Genomic DNA, 18,140 nt, shown 5'->3' with positions numbered 1-18,140 from the left:
ACTGACGAATTGAGAACATACAAACATACAAACATAAATAAATATTAATATTAGGCACCTACCCACCACTTCAGTTAAGGTAGCCAATCCTTAGCATATTCAGCTTAGCTAGCTGGATTATGTACCTAGATCTCTGAGTTTGGAGAGAAGGCGAACCGAACAATTTTAATAATAAGTTACTTAATGCACACGGACGAGTAAAAAAAGAAGTACTCCGTGTCACCTTATATAACAGTGAAGCACCAAAACAAGCCGGTAAACGTGTAAATACATAGCCCCACGCACACCCTTACACTACTACAAGCCGATCGACCGATCGGCCGCCATTATGAGATTTGCTATCGTCTGTGACAGATCAGTTTGCGTCGCAATAAAATATTATAAAAATGCCGTCATGCGTTGTGAAAAAGTATAAAAACAACTATATAAGTATTTGTGGCCATATATGATTATTTAAGGGAAAAAAATTGTGTAACTGGTATCCTCCGTAACCGCACACACACTAGCATAACGGTGCTGCACTTGCTAATATCACGGCGCGGAGTCCTTCTTTTTTTACATGTCCGTGTTAATGCATTGTGTTCTGAAAGGTTAAGAAATATCACCATTTCATATTTAGACATTTCACTGAAATGAATAGGCCTTATTGAAATCGTTAAAGCTTCGATAAAAGTTGACGCATTAATTAGATAAGTGGTTGCCTATCAGAACAGCCTTGTCACGCAAGCGGATATTATTTATTTATTCATAAGGTTTTATGAGCTACTTCCCATAGTAGTTTACTTCGGGAACAGTGGGGAATAAATTCGGTACTATATTGCAGCAATTTTTATAATACAAGTTATTCACATTCGGAATGATTTTTGGACAGTATTTTATTATCTATATACTTACATTAACTAAATCACCATAGAATAAATCCAAACATTTTATAAATATAAAATGGCATGTCTGATGGTAAAAGTTGTTAGTAAATTATCTTCTTCTGCCTGTAGACAAAGTATATCTCAATTAAATCGAAAGAGGCCAATTATTTTTTTTTTAATAAAAATAAGGGACGAGATACGCAGGAGGTTCTTCTTCTTCTTCGTCGTTACACTCTTGACAGAGCGGTCGTGGTCATCACGAAGTGATATCTTTTGGGGCAGATGTGATTCGCCACTTTTCTTCTTCCCCTCCACTTTGTCCTGCATGATAAGGCGCTCAATGGACTCACTCTCACGTCGGGGGACGTGTCCGAAGAACTTAAGAATGTGACTCTGTATTAACACCGAAAGGCGTTATTTTATGCCAAGTTCTAGGAGAATGGAGACGTTGGTGCGAAACTCGGTCCATGAAACTCCCAGCATTCTCCTCCAGCACTTCATCTCCAGAGCATCAATTTACTTTTTCTCGGCTTGTCGCAACGTCCACGTCTCTGAAGCATACAAAAAATATTTGGAAAACAAGTGTTTGGACGAGCCGGATTTTCGTGGCTTTTGTTATGTTTCTGTTTTACAATTTTTTTTCAATCTCTCCATCGCAGTTCTTGCTATCGCCATACAGCGCTTTACTTCATCTACGCATCCTCCATTGTTTGAGATTAAAGCACCATGATATACATAAGATTTCACGACCTTGCAGTATCCAATCTGCGTGAGGTCGGGCGAGTTATTGTTGATTCGATCTACAATCATCGCATAACGAAGGACGCAAGACGTTCAGTTGATGGTAATTGATACACCCTGCCCATTACAAGGCAGTGCCGCTCAGGATTCTTGAAAACCCCAAAAATTCTGAGCGGCACTACACGGCTCTCAGATTTTTAAGAAGTACAATTGACAAGAACGTAAAGCCTGACAATTCAGCTTAATAGACATCCTAATCTGACCACTCATTTTGGGCCCAAAACCTAAAGTGCTGGACAACGAAAAAAAAAAATTTTTACACACATTAATGTCCTTATTATTTGGCACCAAATGAGTGGAACTGATACTTTAGCGGTTAAAAGACATTTAAGTTTTGATTTTCTCCTATATTTTGCCAAAAGTATCTGTACAATTTGATTGCAAAGTTTGAAAATATCCAACCTGCATTTGCTATTAGCATTTACAATATTGACTTTAGGAAATTGTTATCTTACTTAATGATCAGATAAAAGTGGCCGATCATTCGGTGTACTTTTTTTTACTGGCTATTATTACTATTGTTTATGGTTCACGTGAAAATAATACAGCATTGGAAGGTGTAAAAGAAACTTTAATGCAGCCTTGCTTTGTTCTTCTTTCGTTTGGCTATGTAGCGCAGCCATTTACACTTTTGCATCTTGACACTCTGATCTTGATACGCTTCATGACGAGACTCAGTCGGAAAGCAATCGGTGGGCTCAATTGATCTGTAAGAGTTTTATTTATTTATTTATTTTTTATGGCAGAGGAAGACAAACGTGCGTACGGGTCACCTGGTGTTAAGTGATCACCGCCGCTCCCATTCCCTTGCAACAACCACCTAACAAACAGCATGTAATTTACTGACGATGCTAAGCCAAACGATTGCTGACAAACCGTTGTGTCCTCTCTAACAGAATCTTAATATCTTAGGTAATTTAAACGTCTAGCGCGCTCCCTTAGAAATTTTATCGTCCTGGAAACACTTTTTTTTTTATGAAAATGCGGGACGAGACGAGCAGGACGTTCAGATGATGGTAGGTGATACGCCCTGCCCATTACAATGCAGTGCCGTTCAGGATTCTTGAAAAACCCAAAAATTCTGAGGGGCACTACAATTGCGCTCGTCACCTTGAGACATAAGATGTTTAAGTCTCATTTGCCCAGTAATTTCATAAGCTACGGCGCCCTTCAGACCAAAACACAGTAATGTTTACACATTACTGCTTCACGGCAGAAATATGCGCCGTTGTTGTACCCATAATCTAGCCGGCATCCTGTGCAAGGGAACTTCTCACTGCATAAAGAAGCTCTTTCCACAGCTAATGTTTGTCTAACAGCAAGCTCTATCTAGAGTCTAGACGTAAAAATATCTAAGCAAATGTTAATAGTAAAGGTGGACTAACGTTGTTATACTTTTCTCAGGTAAGTGAATATCCAAATACGTTTGTTGTGGGACGTCTGAAGTTGAACTTTTCTGCCTGTTTGACATTCTGTTTGATTGTCTGCAAATGTTTTACAAACATAATCAACAACAACGCGGTAACTATAGTCCGACAACTTCGTGCGCGACCGTCCCACGGGGTGACAGACGGTAACAGCGGGTAGCGGGTGATGTTGCGGGGAAGGGCAACGCGTGAGACTGCCGTGACCCGCACAAAGTTGTCGAACTATTATACACTTGTACTTAAGTTGTTTCCACTTCATGACTGAATTGAAATATTCAGGAAAGCTTCAAATTCATCGAAAACTTAGAGACTCAACCAAATACTAGCGTACAAACAAAACGTGCGACACAGTAGCACATTCCTAACGGGAAACAGCAAGATAGAGAAGGAGAGGTATAGTGACTGTAACCGATTTCGAATGACAGGTCGTAAACAATCAGCCACGCTTTAGCTCCTTAGTGTTTATATTTTAAAACATAGCTACCGCACACATTGACAAATAAATATGCATCTTGACTTGGTTACGATTTATCGAGATATACGATGGGTAATGGTATGGTAAAAACTATAGTACAGCGCCGTTCCATGTTTCACATTTCTTGTCATAATTATATTATTGCTTATTATTTGCGGATTTTCTTATAAAACCTCTATTACAATATATTTTATTGTGTAAAATGAACTATAGGCAGTAGTAATGCTTGCAGAATTACTTCAAAACTGTGTTGCAAACATAACATAACAAACTTATTGACACAACGTAATAACTGTGAACGGCGATGTAGTTATTGCTTCAAAGACTTAATTTTTTTATTGGACAAGTTCAGAAAACTTACAGCTACGTACATATTTAAGGATTAAACTATTATAAAAACAGAAAGATATTTGCAAGATAGTTTTTGTTTTATTGTGTTTTACACTTAATATATTATATAATCTTCATTTACTTTACATAAATTAAAAGTTTTTATTTACTTGCCGTCTAAATTCAATATAAAGTTCGCAGGCTCTAGTAAGAAAGCTGTTCTGTCTTTAATTACATTTAGCTAATTGTATTTTGTTGTATCTAAATTGTTTAAACTTACGTGATACATAATAAATATTATTTATTTAAAACAGCTTTACTCATGGTTTGTCGGAGTTGGTACCGACTAGTTTCGGAGGTCCTTCAACAGGGTGAGTGTAGTGGGTTCGCGTCCCGTCTTAAACGGAGGACCTGCGAATGGTCTGAAACAAGCCGGTTTTGACACCGAGCCAGCAGCTTCAGATATCCGCAATGCCAGAGACCTTTGAGATGGAGGAAGGAGGGCTGTGCTATTGGCTCCCAAATTTGTTTGTAAAACTTTCATTGACTATACATTGCTATAAAGCTGCGTTACATAATATACTAAATGGACAAAATTCACAAACGAATTTGCCTAGCTACATGAATACGAATAACATTTAAACAGCAAATGTTCGCCAGCCCTACAAAATATAGACTAAGGCTGAGATCTACATAGCGTACTTAGAGTTTGCTCAGACTTTACTTACGTGAAACTTAGCTGAGTGTGGTAAAATACTACTGATTTAGCTTAAGGCTGTGGACCGAGCCAATGGCCTAGACGAATCGAGCGGAGCTAAGTTACCTCTCTCGCACTCTTGTGGTGGTGGTTTCGCCATAGTTTTAATTCGGTATTAGAAACATTTTTAATTTATAACAAACATAATACAATTTTCTTTACAAGACTAACTAAACTTTGTTACGTTAAATAGTATTGGTGTACAATTAATAAATTTTTGTAAAATTTGCATCTAGATTGAATGATTAGTATGGCTCCTTCTGTAAAAGTTAGGGGTATTTTGATGAATTTTCTTCTCATATTCTGTAGATGTATATATTTTTTTTTAATATAAGCTTAATATATCAAGAAATGGTTTCAATAATGCGCTTCTTTAGCAATTTCTTGGGATAGCAGCCATAAGCTCTGCATAATTTCAACTGTTAAATTATTATAAAAACAAAGATTATACTAAGCTTACACTTAGCTATGTTTTACGTAAGTAAAGTCTAAGTACGCTCGTATTTAATATAGTGAACAAAACATTAGAATACCTCGAAGCGGACTTTTTGCGACCACCAGTCGAAATACTAGTATTTGACGTTCCTCCCACCACTGAAATATCGTGTAACATTATATCGAACTGTGCACGGCGCAGTCCAACGATACCAAGAGAAAGTCCTATTTGTCTCAATTTGGTTTCAGATCCACACAACAATGTTTCTAAGACAAGTAGTCGTTGGCTTAAGCTGAAATTATACATATATGTACCGGAAGACGTAGTGTTGGTAGGCCTGACAAGATGGACTGACGATCTGGTCAAGATCGCCAGGATACGTTGGATGAGGGCAGCGCAGGATCGATCTGCTATACCCTTAGAATGTAGGGCATAAGGCTGATTAAGCATTTAATATTGATTAGTCAATATTTTGATTACTATATATACAGCACGACCTACCGGGAGCAAGGGCAGTACTTAGTCAGTCAATCGCCGGTCTTCTATCCTAATAAACGTGTTATATTTAAAGTACTAATTCTACCAAATCTATATTCTCTGTATCTTTTCACTGTTTCTTTGATTATTGTATGTGTGTGAAATAAACATTTATTTTTAAAAAGGGAGATTTTCCTTTGGGTATAACAGATCGCCGTGGATATCTTTGGGGGAGGCCTTTGTTCAGCAGTGGACGTCTTCCGGCTGATGATGACGAATACATAATATATTTATGAGAGTATTAAATTGACGTACTATACACAAACTAGACTTGTTAAATAGCAACTAGCAGCGTTATTTAATACCTATACATTAACTTATACAGATAACATTAAAACATTCTTTCAAATTAACATCTTATTTCGTAACGGTAAAGTTCAAACGGTTCAATTTTGTATAAGCTCATTAGAAGCTCGGACGCACACACGAGGCAAGTACATTTTGTTTTAGCAACTGAAATGTAATTATTTAGCAAAATGATTAAAAACGTGAAGTTAGTTACTCATCCGGTACCACAGAGGCGTCTATTTCTGCCGTGAAGCAGTAATGTATAAACATTATTGAGTGTCGGTCTGAAGGGAGCCGTAGCTAGTGAAATTACTTGAAAAATGTGACTTAAAATCTTATATCTCAAGGTGACGAGTGCAATTGTTGTGCCACTCATAATGTTTGGGCTTATCAAGAATTCTGAGCGGCACTGCATGGTAATGGGCAGGGTGTATCATTTACCATCAGGTGAACGTCATGCTCGTCTCGTTCCTAATTGTCATTAAATAAGTCTTGTTATTAGGGATAAGTGGGACATACCTATACACTATTAAAATCTGACGAGCTTGAGTAAATCTTAAAATCATAAGTGCGCTCCTGGGATACTCCGGGGTATTTAAACTTAAAAAAAGATGATTTACATTTTATTGTTATTTCTGGAGACAATAAAATAATATTCAATCAAAATTTGGAGCTTCTATTGTTCTTTATCAATTAACAAAAGGAAATTACCCCGAATATTTCAAAACCCCAAGTCCTAGCTGTGGGTGGTCTATGTGACGATCGCAGAATACTTCGTTAATTAAAGGCGAAACGACGTTTAGCTTCGTACTTCGATTCAAGCATTGACCACGGAGAACAGAGCTCAACCTTGAATTCATTTTACCATTCTGTACCGTACTATTATAGATGTCAGACTTCAATATACGATTTATTTCATTTTCTGAAAGATTATCAAAGAATGGATCAAGGACCGTAAGCTTAAAAGAATATTAGGTATTGACATCGTACTAACCGTACATTTAAGATTTGTAACCAAAATTTATGAACGATGCGGGACTAGAACTTGCGACCTTTCGGGTTCCGTCCGAGAGTAGATCGTATATCTTGGTACGTCTTGTTCGGTAGATTTGAAAGAGCGATATCCCAAGTCAACCTTCTAAAATTGAATTATTGGGGTTGAACAGCTTATCAACTGTAAAGTAGATCCTGTAGATGAACCCACAACCTGAGAGTTGAACAAGAAATAACAAGATTAAAGTTCGATGCGTCACTCGAACGGTTGGCTCAGTTGGTAAGAGCGCTCGGATGGAACCCGAGAAGCGTGAGTTCGAGACCCGAATCGTTCATAAATTTTGGTTACAAATTTTATTTGTATCCAAATCCAATTCACAAATGTAGGATATCACTTTAAAAATATCATATTGATCATACTAACCGACTTGCTTAAAGCATTTCCTGCCAAGTGCTATCCAGACGATTTGAATCGCAATTCTTGTGAAATTCTTAAAGAATATTATATCTCTCTTACTTAGTGAGAGTTTCTTTCTTGGGCCCATGTGATGAAATCTATCTAGGCCCTCCCCTCCTACAAAATACAAGATTTCCTTGGATTATATTTAATCCTTCTGTGACATTAAATTTGTTGACATTATACATAGGTACTAAATGAAATATTAAATTATTTACATCTTATATTATAAATTTATTTTTATTAATATTCACGATTGCATTGTGAAATTCGACATGTTTCAGTACGTCAGTAGGGTGTTGGTACTTTGAGCATAATTCAATGTACCTAATCAGCAAAATTGTACAAAGAAAGGAAGTAGATATTCATAATGGGTCTATAATAACGATCATATAGACAACTCGATAACATATATTACATGTCAACAGACTAAACATATTATATTATCATCTTAAGTACAATGTTTCTTGCGAATAAATTTCATTTCAATCTTATTGTATGTGCCAACCCTAGCACTCCATCCGGACGTAGGTATAAATTTCAAGGCGACCGTTGAGTTACGTTTCTGTTCTATTACTTGAATTGTGCTCCTGTGATATGTCTGGTGTTGCAACTAGGTTATTAGGGCTGCAGTGATCAGTACCATAAAAAATTAAAATTAAAATTTGAAATTATTTATTTAATTTAAACTATAGTTGTGCACTTCTCTTTGTAGGTATATTAGCTCCTACATCAATGTCCCTTAATAAAGCGTACGTCGGGTCTCATTATGCAGCCCAATGATCTAACTTGCTGAAATTTCTGTTCGTGTGATTGATAGATTTAGAGATAGTTGTAGTAATTGTTGAATGCTACCACATAAGACTGGTTAAGTTCAGCCTACATATTTCGTCGATTAAAGACATAATTTTGAGATAACATATTTTACATGTAAATAATTCCACATTCACACGATATATCTGGATGTGTGGCGGTCCTCCACAGTGCGGTTTTCAAGGAGCTTTTTTCCACGTACTACAAAGCTGTGGAATGAACTTCCTTGTGCGGTGTTTCCGGGACGATACGACATGAGTACCTTCAAAAAAAGCGCGTACACCTTCCTTAAAGGCCAGCAACGCTTCTGTGATCCTCTGGTGTTGCAAGAGATTGTGGGCGGCGGTGATCTTTTAACAACAGGTGACCAGTACGCTCGTTTGTCCTCCTATTCCATAAAAAAAAGATAAGGCTGATTGATCATCACTTCATCTTAAAGTAGTTACCTAGTGCCGACTGCTCATATTACACAAGACCGGTTAAGTTCATTTTTTTTAATTCCCACATTGTTCCTCGACTGTTTAACGAACAGAAATTGAAGGCATACATTCTGATATATCACATCTATAACGAGTTTTAATCCTTTACAGAGATTTTTTTTAATGAAAATAAGGGACGAGACGAGCAGGACGTTCAGTTGATGGTAGCAGATACGCCTTGCCCTTTACAATGCAGTGCCGCTCAGGATTCTTGAAAAACTCCAAAATTTCTGAGCGGCACTACAACTGCGCTCGTCACCTTGAGACATAAGATGTTGAGTCTCATTTGCCCAGTAATATCACTAGCTACGGCGCCCTTCAGACCGAAACACAGTAATGCTTACACATTACTGCTTCACGGCAGAAATAGGCACCATTGTAGTACCCATAATTTAGCCGGCATCCTGTGCAAAGGATACAATATGATATATATTTTAGTATAGGAGGAAATACATAGTTCTTTGATTAAATTATATATATATATGAAGCCGCAAAAGTGTCAGTTAGTACCTAAAATAATGATGCAATATTCCTTTGCAACAAGCAGCCGTAAATCTTCTAGATCTTCTCGGTATTTCAATTCGACCTGAACACCGTTCTCGGTTCGAATTTTCCTTTCTAATTCCAGCGTGCGGTGATTCATTTCATCCGATACCTGGAAAATGCTCTTGAATGTTATTTAAATGTTATTATACTCTGGTCCGTTATTGGTGTGTGGATGATGCAGCTACTGTACTGAATAACGTTTGTTTTGTATTAATTACATTTACTTTTTTGACTTACTCGTGTAAGGCATTGACTATTTGATGTTTGAGTGTGTTTGTTGCATATTATATACACTTTACATATTATATTGTAATGGAAATGATTTGTAAAACGATGAAAATGGAAATCTCGATTTAAAAGAGTGCCAATGAGTTTCTTGCTACTTCTTCTCATTAGCTTTTACCAGTACCATTGACATCTACGAAGTAGCGGTAGATTCAATAAGAAAAAAATATTTTTTTTGACATTCACAAGTGTCATTTAATTGACCTACATTGAATAAAGTGATTTTGATTAGATTTGGTTGGTTAATAAGTCAAGAAAATAACCCTCACTTCAAGGATTAATACACAAATAAAATTTGAAAACAAAATTTTATGAACGTTGTTATCTTATCTTAATAAACTGCTCGCAACAATGTCATCATCTGCAAAAAAATCTTACTTGTATAAAAAATTGCGTATATAATATCAAAGCTCGCAGGAACCTCTCAGTCGGCGGCATATGAAGAATTCCTATGATTTCCGGTGATAATGCGGACATCGGTGCTGTGAATATTACAACGTCTTTCACATCCTGAAAAACATCACATTATTGTTATAGTCAAATTTCAAGTTACTAACTTCGTCATGTTGAATTTTGACGATTCACTGTCTTCACTGGTGTCTCCTTAAAATCGTTATTCAAAGACCGAAGTACGCTGTTGGATTGGACATTAACCAAGGCTTCTTGTTGGATTTGCGGTTTGAAACCCAGAACCAACCGATCGTCGAAGTTTGACTAAGTATAATATATATAGATACTAATATATAATAAATTGTTTGTTTCGTTGAAACCAAAGTTGAGTTGTTGTTGAGACTTTCGTACGACATGCCATAAGTTAGGATATCATCCCCACGATCTGTATTTGTGACGGTCCTCCACAGTGCAGTTTTCAAGGAGCTTTCTTCCTCGTTCTACAAAGCTGTGGAAGGACCTACCATTGCGGTGTTTCCGGAACGATACGACATGGGTACCTTCAAAAAAAGCGCGTCCACCCGGCAACGATCCTGTGATCCCTCTGGTGTTGCAAGAGTATGTGGGCGGCGGTGATCACTTAACACCAGGTGACCCGTACGCTCGTGTGTCCTCCTTTTCGATAAAAAAGAGAAAACAGAGTAACTTCTCATGCGCAGTACACAGTAGTGCAGGGTCCTATTTATAGAAGTTTATTTTTTTTCATCTCAAATTGCAATGGTTTTCAACTTGTGCGAACTTTCTCTAATGATATTCAATGAATTGTCGATAACAATAATAATAATAATAATATTGACACACATTTTACACAAATTATCTTGCCCCAAGTTAAGCATATATAGCCTGTGTTATGGGTTACAAGACAATGATATATTTAATACAATATACTTACTTAAACATACATTAATTATGATGATATATTAGTGTTCACAACGCGCAATACGTATTAAAAAAATCACGTGGACTATCGGAGTAACACAAGCCAATGTTTGAGGCTATAGAAATAGCAATAAAATGGGTTTTTATAAAACAATTATTCACCATCGCATTTTTGTCAAATGCTTATTTCAATAGAGACTATCAAAATAAAATCATAACATTTTCCGCCATACTCGTTATGTGTTTATAAATCATTTGCGCCAATATATTATATACATTATTTATTTATATTTTTATTGGATAGCTAAGATCACTTGTATAATAAATCACAATGAAAAAGTAACTCAAAGTATCAAATATAGTCAACTGATGCGTACAATTTACACACCTGCTGCTTTAGTGCTCTTGCTGAACATGTACTATGAAGTCATATTTCATTACAACAAAGAAAAAAGTGAAAATTAATTATCATTTTTTAACCGACTTCAAAAAGGAGAAGGTATTTTTTTTATGTATAAACACCGATTTCTCTGAGATTTATGATCCGATTTACGTAATTCTTATTTTGTTTGATGTGAAATAGATGCCATTTGGTTCCATAAAAATTTTACATAGTTTGGCCCAGTTGTTTTGATTTTATGGACATTTATATGAAAATTATCGTCTACCTAGATGACAAAATTGTTTTCTGTGTACGGCTTTTTTTGGAGTTTTCATTCAGGTTCATTATATTTTATTATTAACTGACACTAAAACGTAAAAAATAAAAAATAAGTTACGTTTGAACAAACCGACTTCAAAAACTGAAAAGTATCAACTAAAAATTTAATTTAATACACCTCTTATGCAAACCTTTACCTTTAATATTAATAATTTACTATTATTTGTATGTGCTACATATTAATAGCTTTGAAGTCGGTGCCTAGCTTTGAAGTTATTGCAATTGATTTACGTTAAATTCGATGAGACCAATGGTGTTTAGTTTTTCTGATTTATTTGTACTTTTTTACGTACCTACTTTCGCGTTGGTGAAATTTTAAAGTATTTGACTGTTATATAAATCATATTATGGATATGGGTCTCACAAAACAGTTATTTGAAAGTTAACGTATTGTTTACCTTGTCCGTTTTGCCAATGAGATCTATTAACTGCTAAATTAGCAGAACCAAATGAATTTATACCGTCGATTGTAAAAAAAAACTTCTATCACTGATAGAATAATATAATTTAAATTTCATTATTACTTGAATCTAAGGCTAGCTTTTGGTTAGTTGAACTAAAGACTCTTATGTGTACTTAGTATCTTATGTCAATCACTCTTGTGTTTTTCTCTCATTTTGATATTCATTAACTCCAAAATCTAAACATCCAACTATTGTAGAAATTAGTCGACCATGTGCTAATGTATATTCTGAAGTATCTACCTGAAGAGTCACAACGTCATCCACTTCTGTTTTTCTTTGTAAAAACTTCTTGAATCTATGCTGTAAAAAGAAAATTATATTATAATATTTAAGTTGTTTTTATAACATTTTATAGTCTTTATTTAAACAAGCATTTCCTGTTTTGATCATATTATGTATATATATTTGTATATATATTATGCCGATTTTGGAAAGAGATCTATTTGGATGAGATTTACAACAAGGTGTTTTTAGGGGGCGACAAAACAATCTTGCTCAGTGGATCAATAGGTTTATTACATGATCATATTGTCTATAGTATTTTCTTTATTTAAATGTGATAAAGTCTTATAAATGATATTGGCGCTCATTACGGCTGCACGCACGATAAAATGTCACGTTCTGCCTGAGCCAAGCGTGCAAGAGAGAGCGATGAACAAGCGATAGAGAGGCAAGATCGGCCTAAGCGTTCGGTTTGTGACGCGTATTGTTGTTTGATTATTAAAAAGTGGCGTCGTTCGGCGAGTGCAGTAATAAAAGATATTTTGTTAAGATGTTATCCTTGCAACCAATTTTTTTAATGAGAAAACGTGTTTAAGCGAGCATGATGTTTATCTGATGGTAGGTGACAGAGGCACACATCCTGAATAGCACTCAGGATTTTCGAAACACCTAAAATTCTGAGCGACATCTCAACTGTATTTGTCACTTTGAGACATATACGAGATAAGATCGTAAGATCTCGTGTAAGATAAGTACTCGTAAGATGTTACATCGCAGATCAGTAATATCACAAGCTACGGCGCTCTTTTAAGCGACACGCAATAATGCCCATTCATGCTCAATAACACGTTTTTAAAGGTTTTCATACCATGCAGAGTTAGATCATCTAGATCTTACAAATATTATGTAAAAGTACACCCAAAGAATAACATTATTGATTTATCTAAGTCTTTGATGGACAGCCTCGGATTCAAATTCAAATATTTTTATTCAAAATAGGATTTATAATTACTTATTGAACGTCAAAATCTACCACCCATTCAAAAAACTGCCTCATACCTGAGAAGAATGGGTGCAAGAAACTCAGCGGGCTTTTTTTTATATAAAATATGGATTACAATGTAATATCGTACAATAAACATTAATAATTAAAGAGCCTGAGGGTGGTGGGAACGTTTTTTAACAATTCTTTTAAATTTTGTAACACATTTGTTTTGTACATTTTCTGGGATCATATTGTAGAAGCATATACATCGCCCAACAAAAGACTTACTAACTCGACCCAACCGAGTAGTAGGCATAACAAGTTTATGTTTGTTCCTCGTGTTAACATTATGAATGTCACAGTTTCTAGAAAATTCCTCAATGTGCTTATGAACATACAAAACATTATCAAAAATGTATTGAGAAGCAACAGTCAAAATGTTTATTTCTTTAAATTTTTCTCTTAATGATTCTTTAGGACCTAGGTTATAAATCGCGCGAATAGCCCTCTTCTGCAGCACAAAGATAGTATTAATATCGGCCGCACTGCCCCATAACAATATACCATAGGACATAATACTATGAAAATAACTAAAGTATACTAATCTCGCCGTATCTATGTCAGTTAACCGTCTGATTTTCTTAACCACATATGCTGCAGAACTAAGCCTATTCGCCAATCCTTCAATATGGGGGCCCCACTGCAATTTGGAATCAAGAGTAATGCCAAGAAATATAGCAGATTCCACTGGTTTTACCACCTCTCCATTTAATAAAATATTCGCATCTACATTTTTGACATTTGGCGCGGTGAATTTAATATATTTGGTTTTATGATTATTTAACAATAAGTTATTGGCGCTAAACCAGTACACGATGTCAGATAGAGCATTGTTTACGTCGTCATATAAAACTTGGCTTCGTTTCACTTTGAATATAAGTGAAGTGTCATCCGTAAACAATACCACCTTGTGTTTTTTTCTACAAGATTAGGTAGATCATTTATATAAATTAGGAAGAGGAAGGGTCCAAGAATAGACCCTTGTGGTACTCCTATACCGAGAGGAGTCCCAAGAGATCTCCTGCCATTCACCTCGACCCTCTGAATCCTATTATTTAAATATGAGATCAGAAGATCGAGTGCAGATCCTCTTATACCATAGTGGCATAGCGGTGACCATAGAGGTCATTAAAACCTTTAACCACTTGTGCAACAGCTTGGTATATAATAATAGGTTTTTCTCTGCAATAGTAGAGTACTTATATATTATCAAGGGCGCTAAACCTCCATACAAATATAACTATAATATAATCATACTTGTTCCAATACGTCGATGTCATCGCGAAAATCTATTTTTTTGAGGATCTTAACAACTTCTTCCTCTTCCGACGGTGGTAAGTCACTGTGAAATATTTATAAGTAATTAAGTGAACTATTTCTATTATTACTATGTAAGTTTTTTTTATGGAAAAGGGGGGCAAAACAGCATAAGGGTCACCTTATGGTACGTGATCGCCGCAGCTCATACTCGTGTTGGACTTAGTACCCCGTACCAATTAGGAGGTAAAAATATATTAGTTGATAGAGCTTTAGTCCACGATTATAATGAAACCACTCTTATTACAAGGTAATGCACCGTTTTCAAGAAAATAACGAAAAAAATTCTAACCTAAAACGGCTAAATCACATAAATAACTTGAACCTTTTTATTTTATTTATGAAAATAAGGGACGAGACGAGCAGGACGCTCATCTGATGGTAATTGATGCGCCCTGTTCATTACAATGCAGTGCCGCTCAGGATTCTTGAAAAACCCCAAAAATTCTGAGCAGCACTACAACTGCGCTCGTCACTTTGAGACATAAGATGTTAAGTCTCATTTGCCCAGTAATATACCCACTATTTCCTACTAGCTACGGTGCCCTTTAGACCGAAAATCGGTAATGCTTATACATTACTGCTTCACAGCAGAAATAGGCGCCTTTGTAAACCATAATCTAGCCAGCATACATAAGCGCTGGCATGGCGGCAGGAGGCTAAAAACTGTCGTAATTTAATTAGTAATAATTTTTAGACTAAAAAGGCTACAACCCAGAGTAGTAACGCCACTAAAAAACTTATTTTTCTTTTATTTCCTTTAATGTTTATTCCGTTTTCCTCAAAATATATTATTCTGTTTCTATCGTAGTTGCGTGAATGTTCCTGTGTTCTGTTTTATTTACGTGTTTTACCCGTTTAGAGGTTAGAATTTTTTTCGTTATTTCTTGAAAACTGCGCCAGAAACGCATTGTAGGCATTTACCTTTCTTTTCTCCCCATAAAAATGTCGCAACCTTTAAAAAGTCATAATTTGAGGTTAGGTTCAAATTCTTAATTCTCTGTAATGATGCAATACCTTATATTAAGAGTGAAAGCATTATAACCTAATGGATGAATGATGAATGGACTAAAGATCTATCAATTACAATATTTCACCTGATAATTCGTGCAACGGGATACTAAGTTTTAACTCTTTACTCTCTTATAACACCAGAGGAATCACAAGAGTGATGTCGACCTTATGAAGTATTGAATAAACGTAGATATGAATTAGAAAACTGAAAACACATGGGTATGTAGTGGGCGAGGATCTAAGTAAGTTTGTTTTTCGTGGGAATAGGAAGACCATACGAGATGGAACTTATAACAACATATTACCAGCGGCACTGCAAAGTAGGTATGCTATAACTAACCAGTAAAACATGAGCTTTTCATTACTCATATCCCATTCCCAATGGCCATTCTCGTACAAGCTTTCGTAAAAATCAAAATCGTCAACACCTTCATACATTTTATAAAAATATACGCAATATAATATAGTAAAGTAGAATTAAAAGTTAAATTATTATATAATATACAATATTAAATAAGACTAACATATTTGTTACCAATAATAAAATGACATTGTCATTTACAAAGAGATGTTTAAATGTCATACTTTCATACACATTGATCATATACCTCAGCCTAGCGAAATTTTTAAGAAACAAGCGATTCACTCGATTGTATGAAACGTACATTGATTGACAGATGACTGCAATAATCTTGTAAAAAACGAAGCTTTCAAACTTTGCCGGATTATATTTCAGCTCAAGAAAGTTAGCCCCCCAGATTTTTTTTATTACATCGTTAGTTCGCCATTTGTTCTTGATTGTTCTGTATAACCATTTGTTTGATCTCGATTTTTTTTTTAATTTGCAATTCATTAAAATTGGTTAGGTTAGGTTATGTTAGAACAGTTAAAACAACGCACGAGCCGAGCGTAGCGTGCCGCGGCAGCGGCCGGCGAGTGCCAGAACCAAATTGTAGGCTTTTCCCCCCATTTTTAATTAATTGTTTTTAAATAAACAACAAAAGAACAAACAATTATTTATAGCGAACAATTAAGAACAAACTACGAACTAACGATATGCGTGATATATGATATTGAAAATTCAAAAATAGAAAAAATTTTTACTTTGGGGGGCTAAGATTGATGAGCCTTATATTTCGTCGCCATATGTCAAACCGTTCCAGAGAAAAAAGAATTTTAACCTAACCTCAAATTACGAAATTTTTAAGGGTTGCCACTTTTTTATGGGGAGAAAAAAAGGGAAATGCCTACAACACGTTTCATACTAAACTAAATTTCAATGTTTACTAAGGCAGTCACGCCTCTTATTACGTAGTATTTACATCCATTTTGTTATGCCTATTAAATAAAGTAAATTTGAAAGGATTAAAACGCGTGTTATTGAAACTGTATTTTACACTACCTTTTTTGCGTGAAAGTTACATTTTATTATTTAACCCGACGTTTCGTGAACTTTTCAGAGCTCGTTTTCAGGGGGAGGCATCTTAGGCACTCTTTGGGCATCCCCGTTCGATTTGTCCGTACCCACTGTACGTTTTACCTTGAAGCGCGTACCTTTCGTTACCGATACGAAGAAGTCCTCTCTTCCCCACGTATGCTAACGGATAAGGCTAAATAAGGGCTCAGTCTTCTCACCACTTCTATACATATCGTATACCAACGATATCCCCATCCCTAACGGCCATTCCCAATATTCAGTCTATCTCCGGTTGTGGCCTACTTGAGATAAAAATCGTAACTATCATTGACTTTTCTGTCCCAATAAACTTCGACGTTATCTCATCTTATCCGTACACGCTGTCTGTTAATGGAAGGATGTATAGCTTACCAGCGATAGAAGTTTGTATGGAAATTGCTGTCAGTAATATTGGCTGACTCCAGTAATATATTTCTTAAACCCACATTTTCAGGGGATCACAAGCTGAATCATTATTCATTGCGTAGTAAAAAAATATTTTATTGTGTAATTGTATTGCTAAATTAATAATTATGTGCAAAACCTTTTTATGTTGAATACTTGGGGTTGTTCTTTGCACTGACTGACTCAGTTCAAGTGATAATGAATTTTTGTAACTGAGTGGAATATGATGAAGCCAATGAATAAAAATTACGAGGAGCGTGTAAAATATAAAAAAAAAAATATGACGATTACGAGTTCATACATAGATTCCGATTGAACGAATTCTTCTCTCAACGATTTGCTGATGGAGACCTAACATTACATAAAAGGAACCTCTAAATAATAAGTTATGGTAGTGTATAATTGAAAAGTACCATTATTTTATCGAATATCGCCTTTACATGAACAATTGCTGACATTTTACGCTTTGGGTAGGTACTATATTGGTATAAGTAAGTGACAACATAGGAGTAAATCTAAATCTGCCGCAAGTCGAATTGTGAAATACGACTTGAATGAATTGATGAAATTTAATGATATACGAGTAAAATATGATATTTTTTTTCAACAGATTCAAACATAGATGGGGTCTGGAATAGGATAGGTGTTTTCACTGAATATGCAAACTGCAAGGTGTC

General features: G+C 35.5%; 1 protein-coding gene across 2 annotated transcripts; it reads right to left on the bottom strand.

The window, feature by feature from the left end:
• Positions 1-2,217: 2,217 nt before the first annotated feature.
• On the bottom strand, positions 2,218-16,136 carry LOC126969771 (uncharacterized). 2 transcript variants are annotated; one of them, XM_050815332.1, is made up of 11 exons: positions 15,943-16,136; positions 14,529-14,613; positions 12,245-12,304; positions 9,869-10,000; positions 9,170-9,314; positions 7,335-7,484; positions 6,629-6,839; positions 6,437-6,517; positions 5,190-5,384; positions 3,053-3,151; positions 2,218-2,374 (listed from the first exon to the last, which is right to left on the bottom strand). In XM_050815332.1, exons 1-11 carry the CDS (start codon positions 16,038-16,040, stop codon positions 2,239-2,241), a joined length of 1,392 nt encoding a protein of 463 aa, XP_050671289.1. In that variant the 5' UTR covers positions 16,041-16,136; the 3' UTR covers positions 2,218-2,238. The 2 variants fall into 2 exon arrangements, with proteins under 2 accessions (XP_050671289.1, XP_050671290.1); XM_050815333.1 differs by lacking the exon at positions 6,437-6,517.
• Between the last annotated feature and the right edge of the window lie 2,004 nt (positions 16,137-18,140).

Source organism: Leptidea sinapis, chromosome 19 (assembly GCF_905404315.1).
Source record: "Leptidea sinapis chromosome 19, ilLepSina1.1, whole genome shotgun sequence".
NCBI classification, from domain to species: Eukaryota; Metazoa; Arthropoda; class Insecta; order Lepidoptera; family Pieridae; genus Leptidea; species Leptidea sinapis.
Note: the sequence above shows the minus strand (reverse complement) of the source record. Positions and strands in the feature narration are given on the sequence as shown.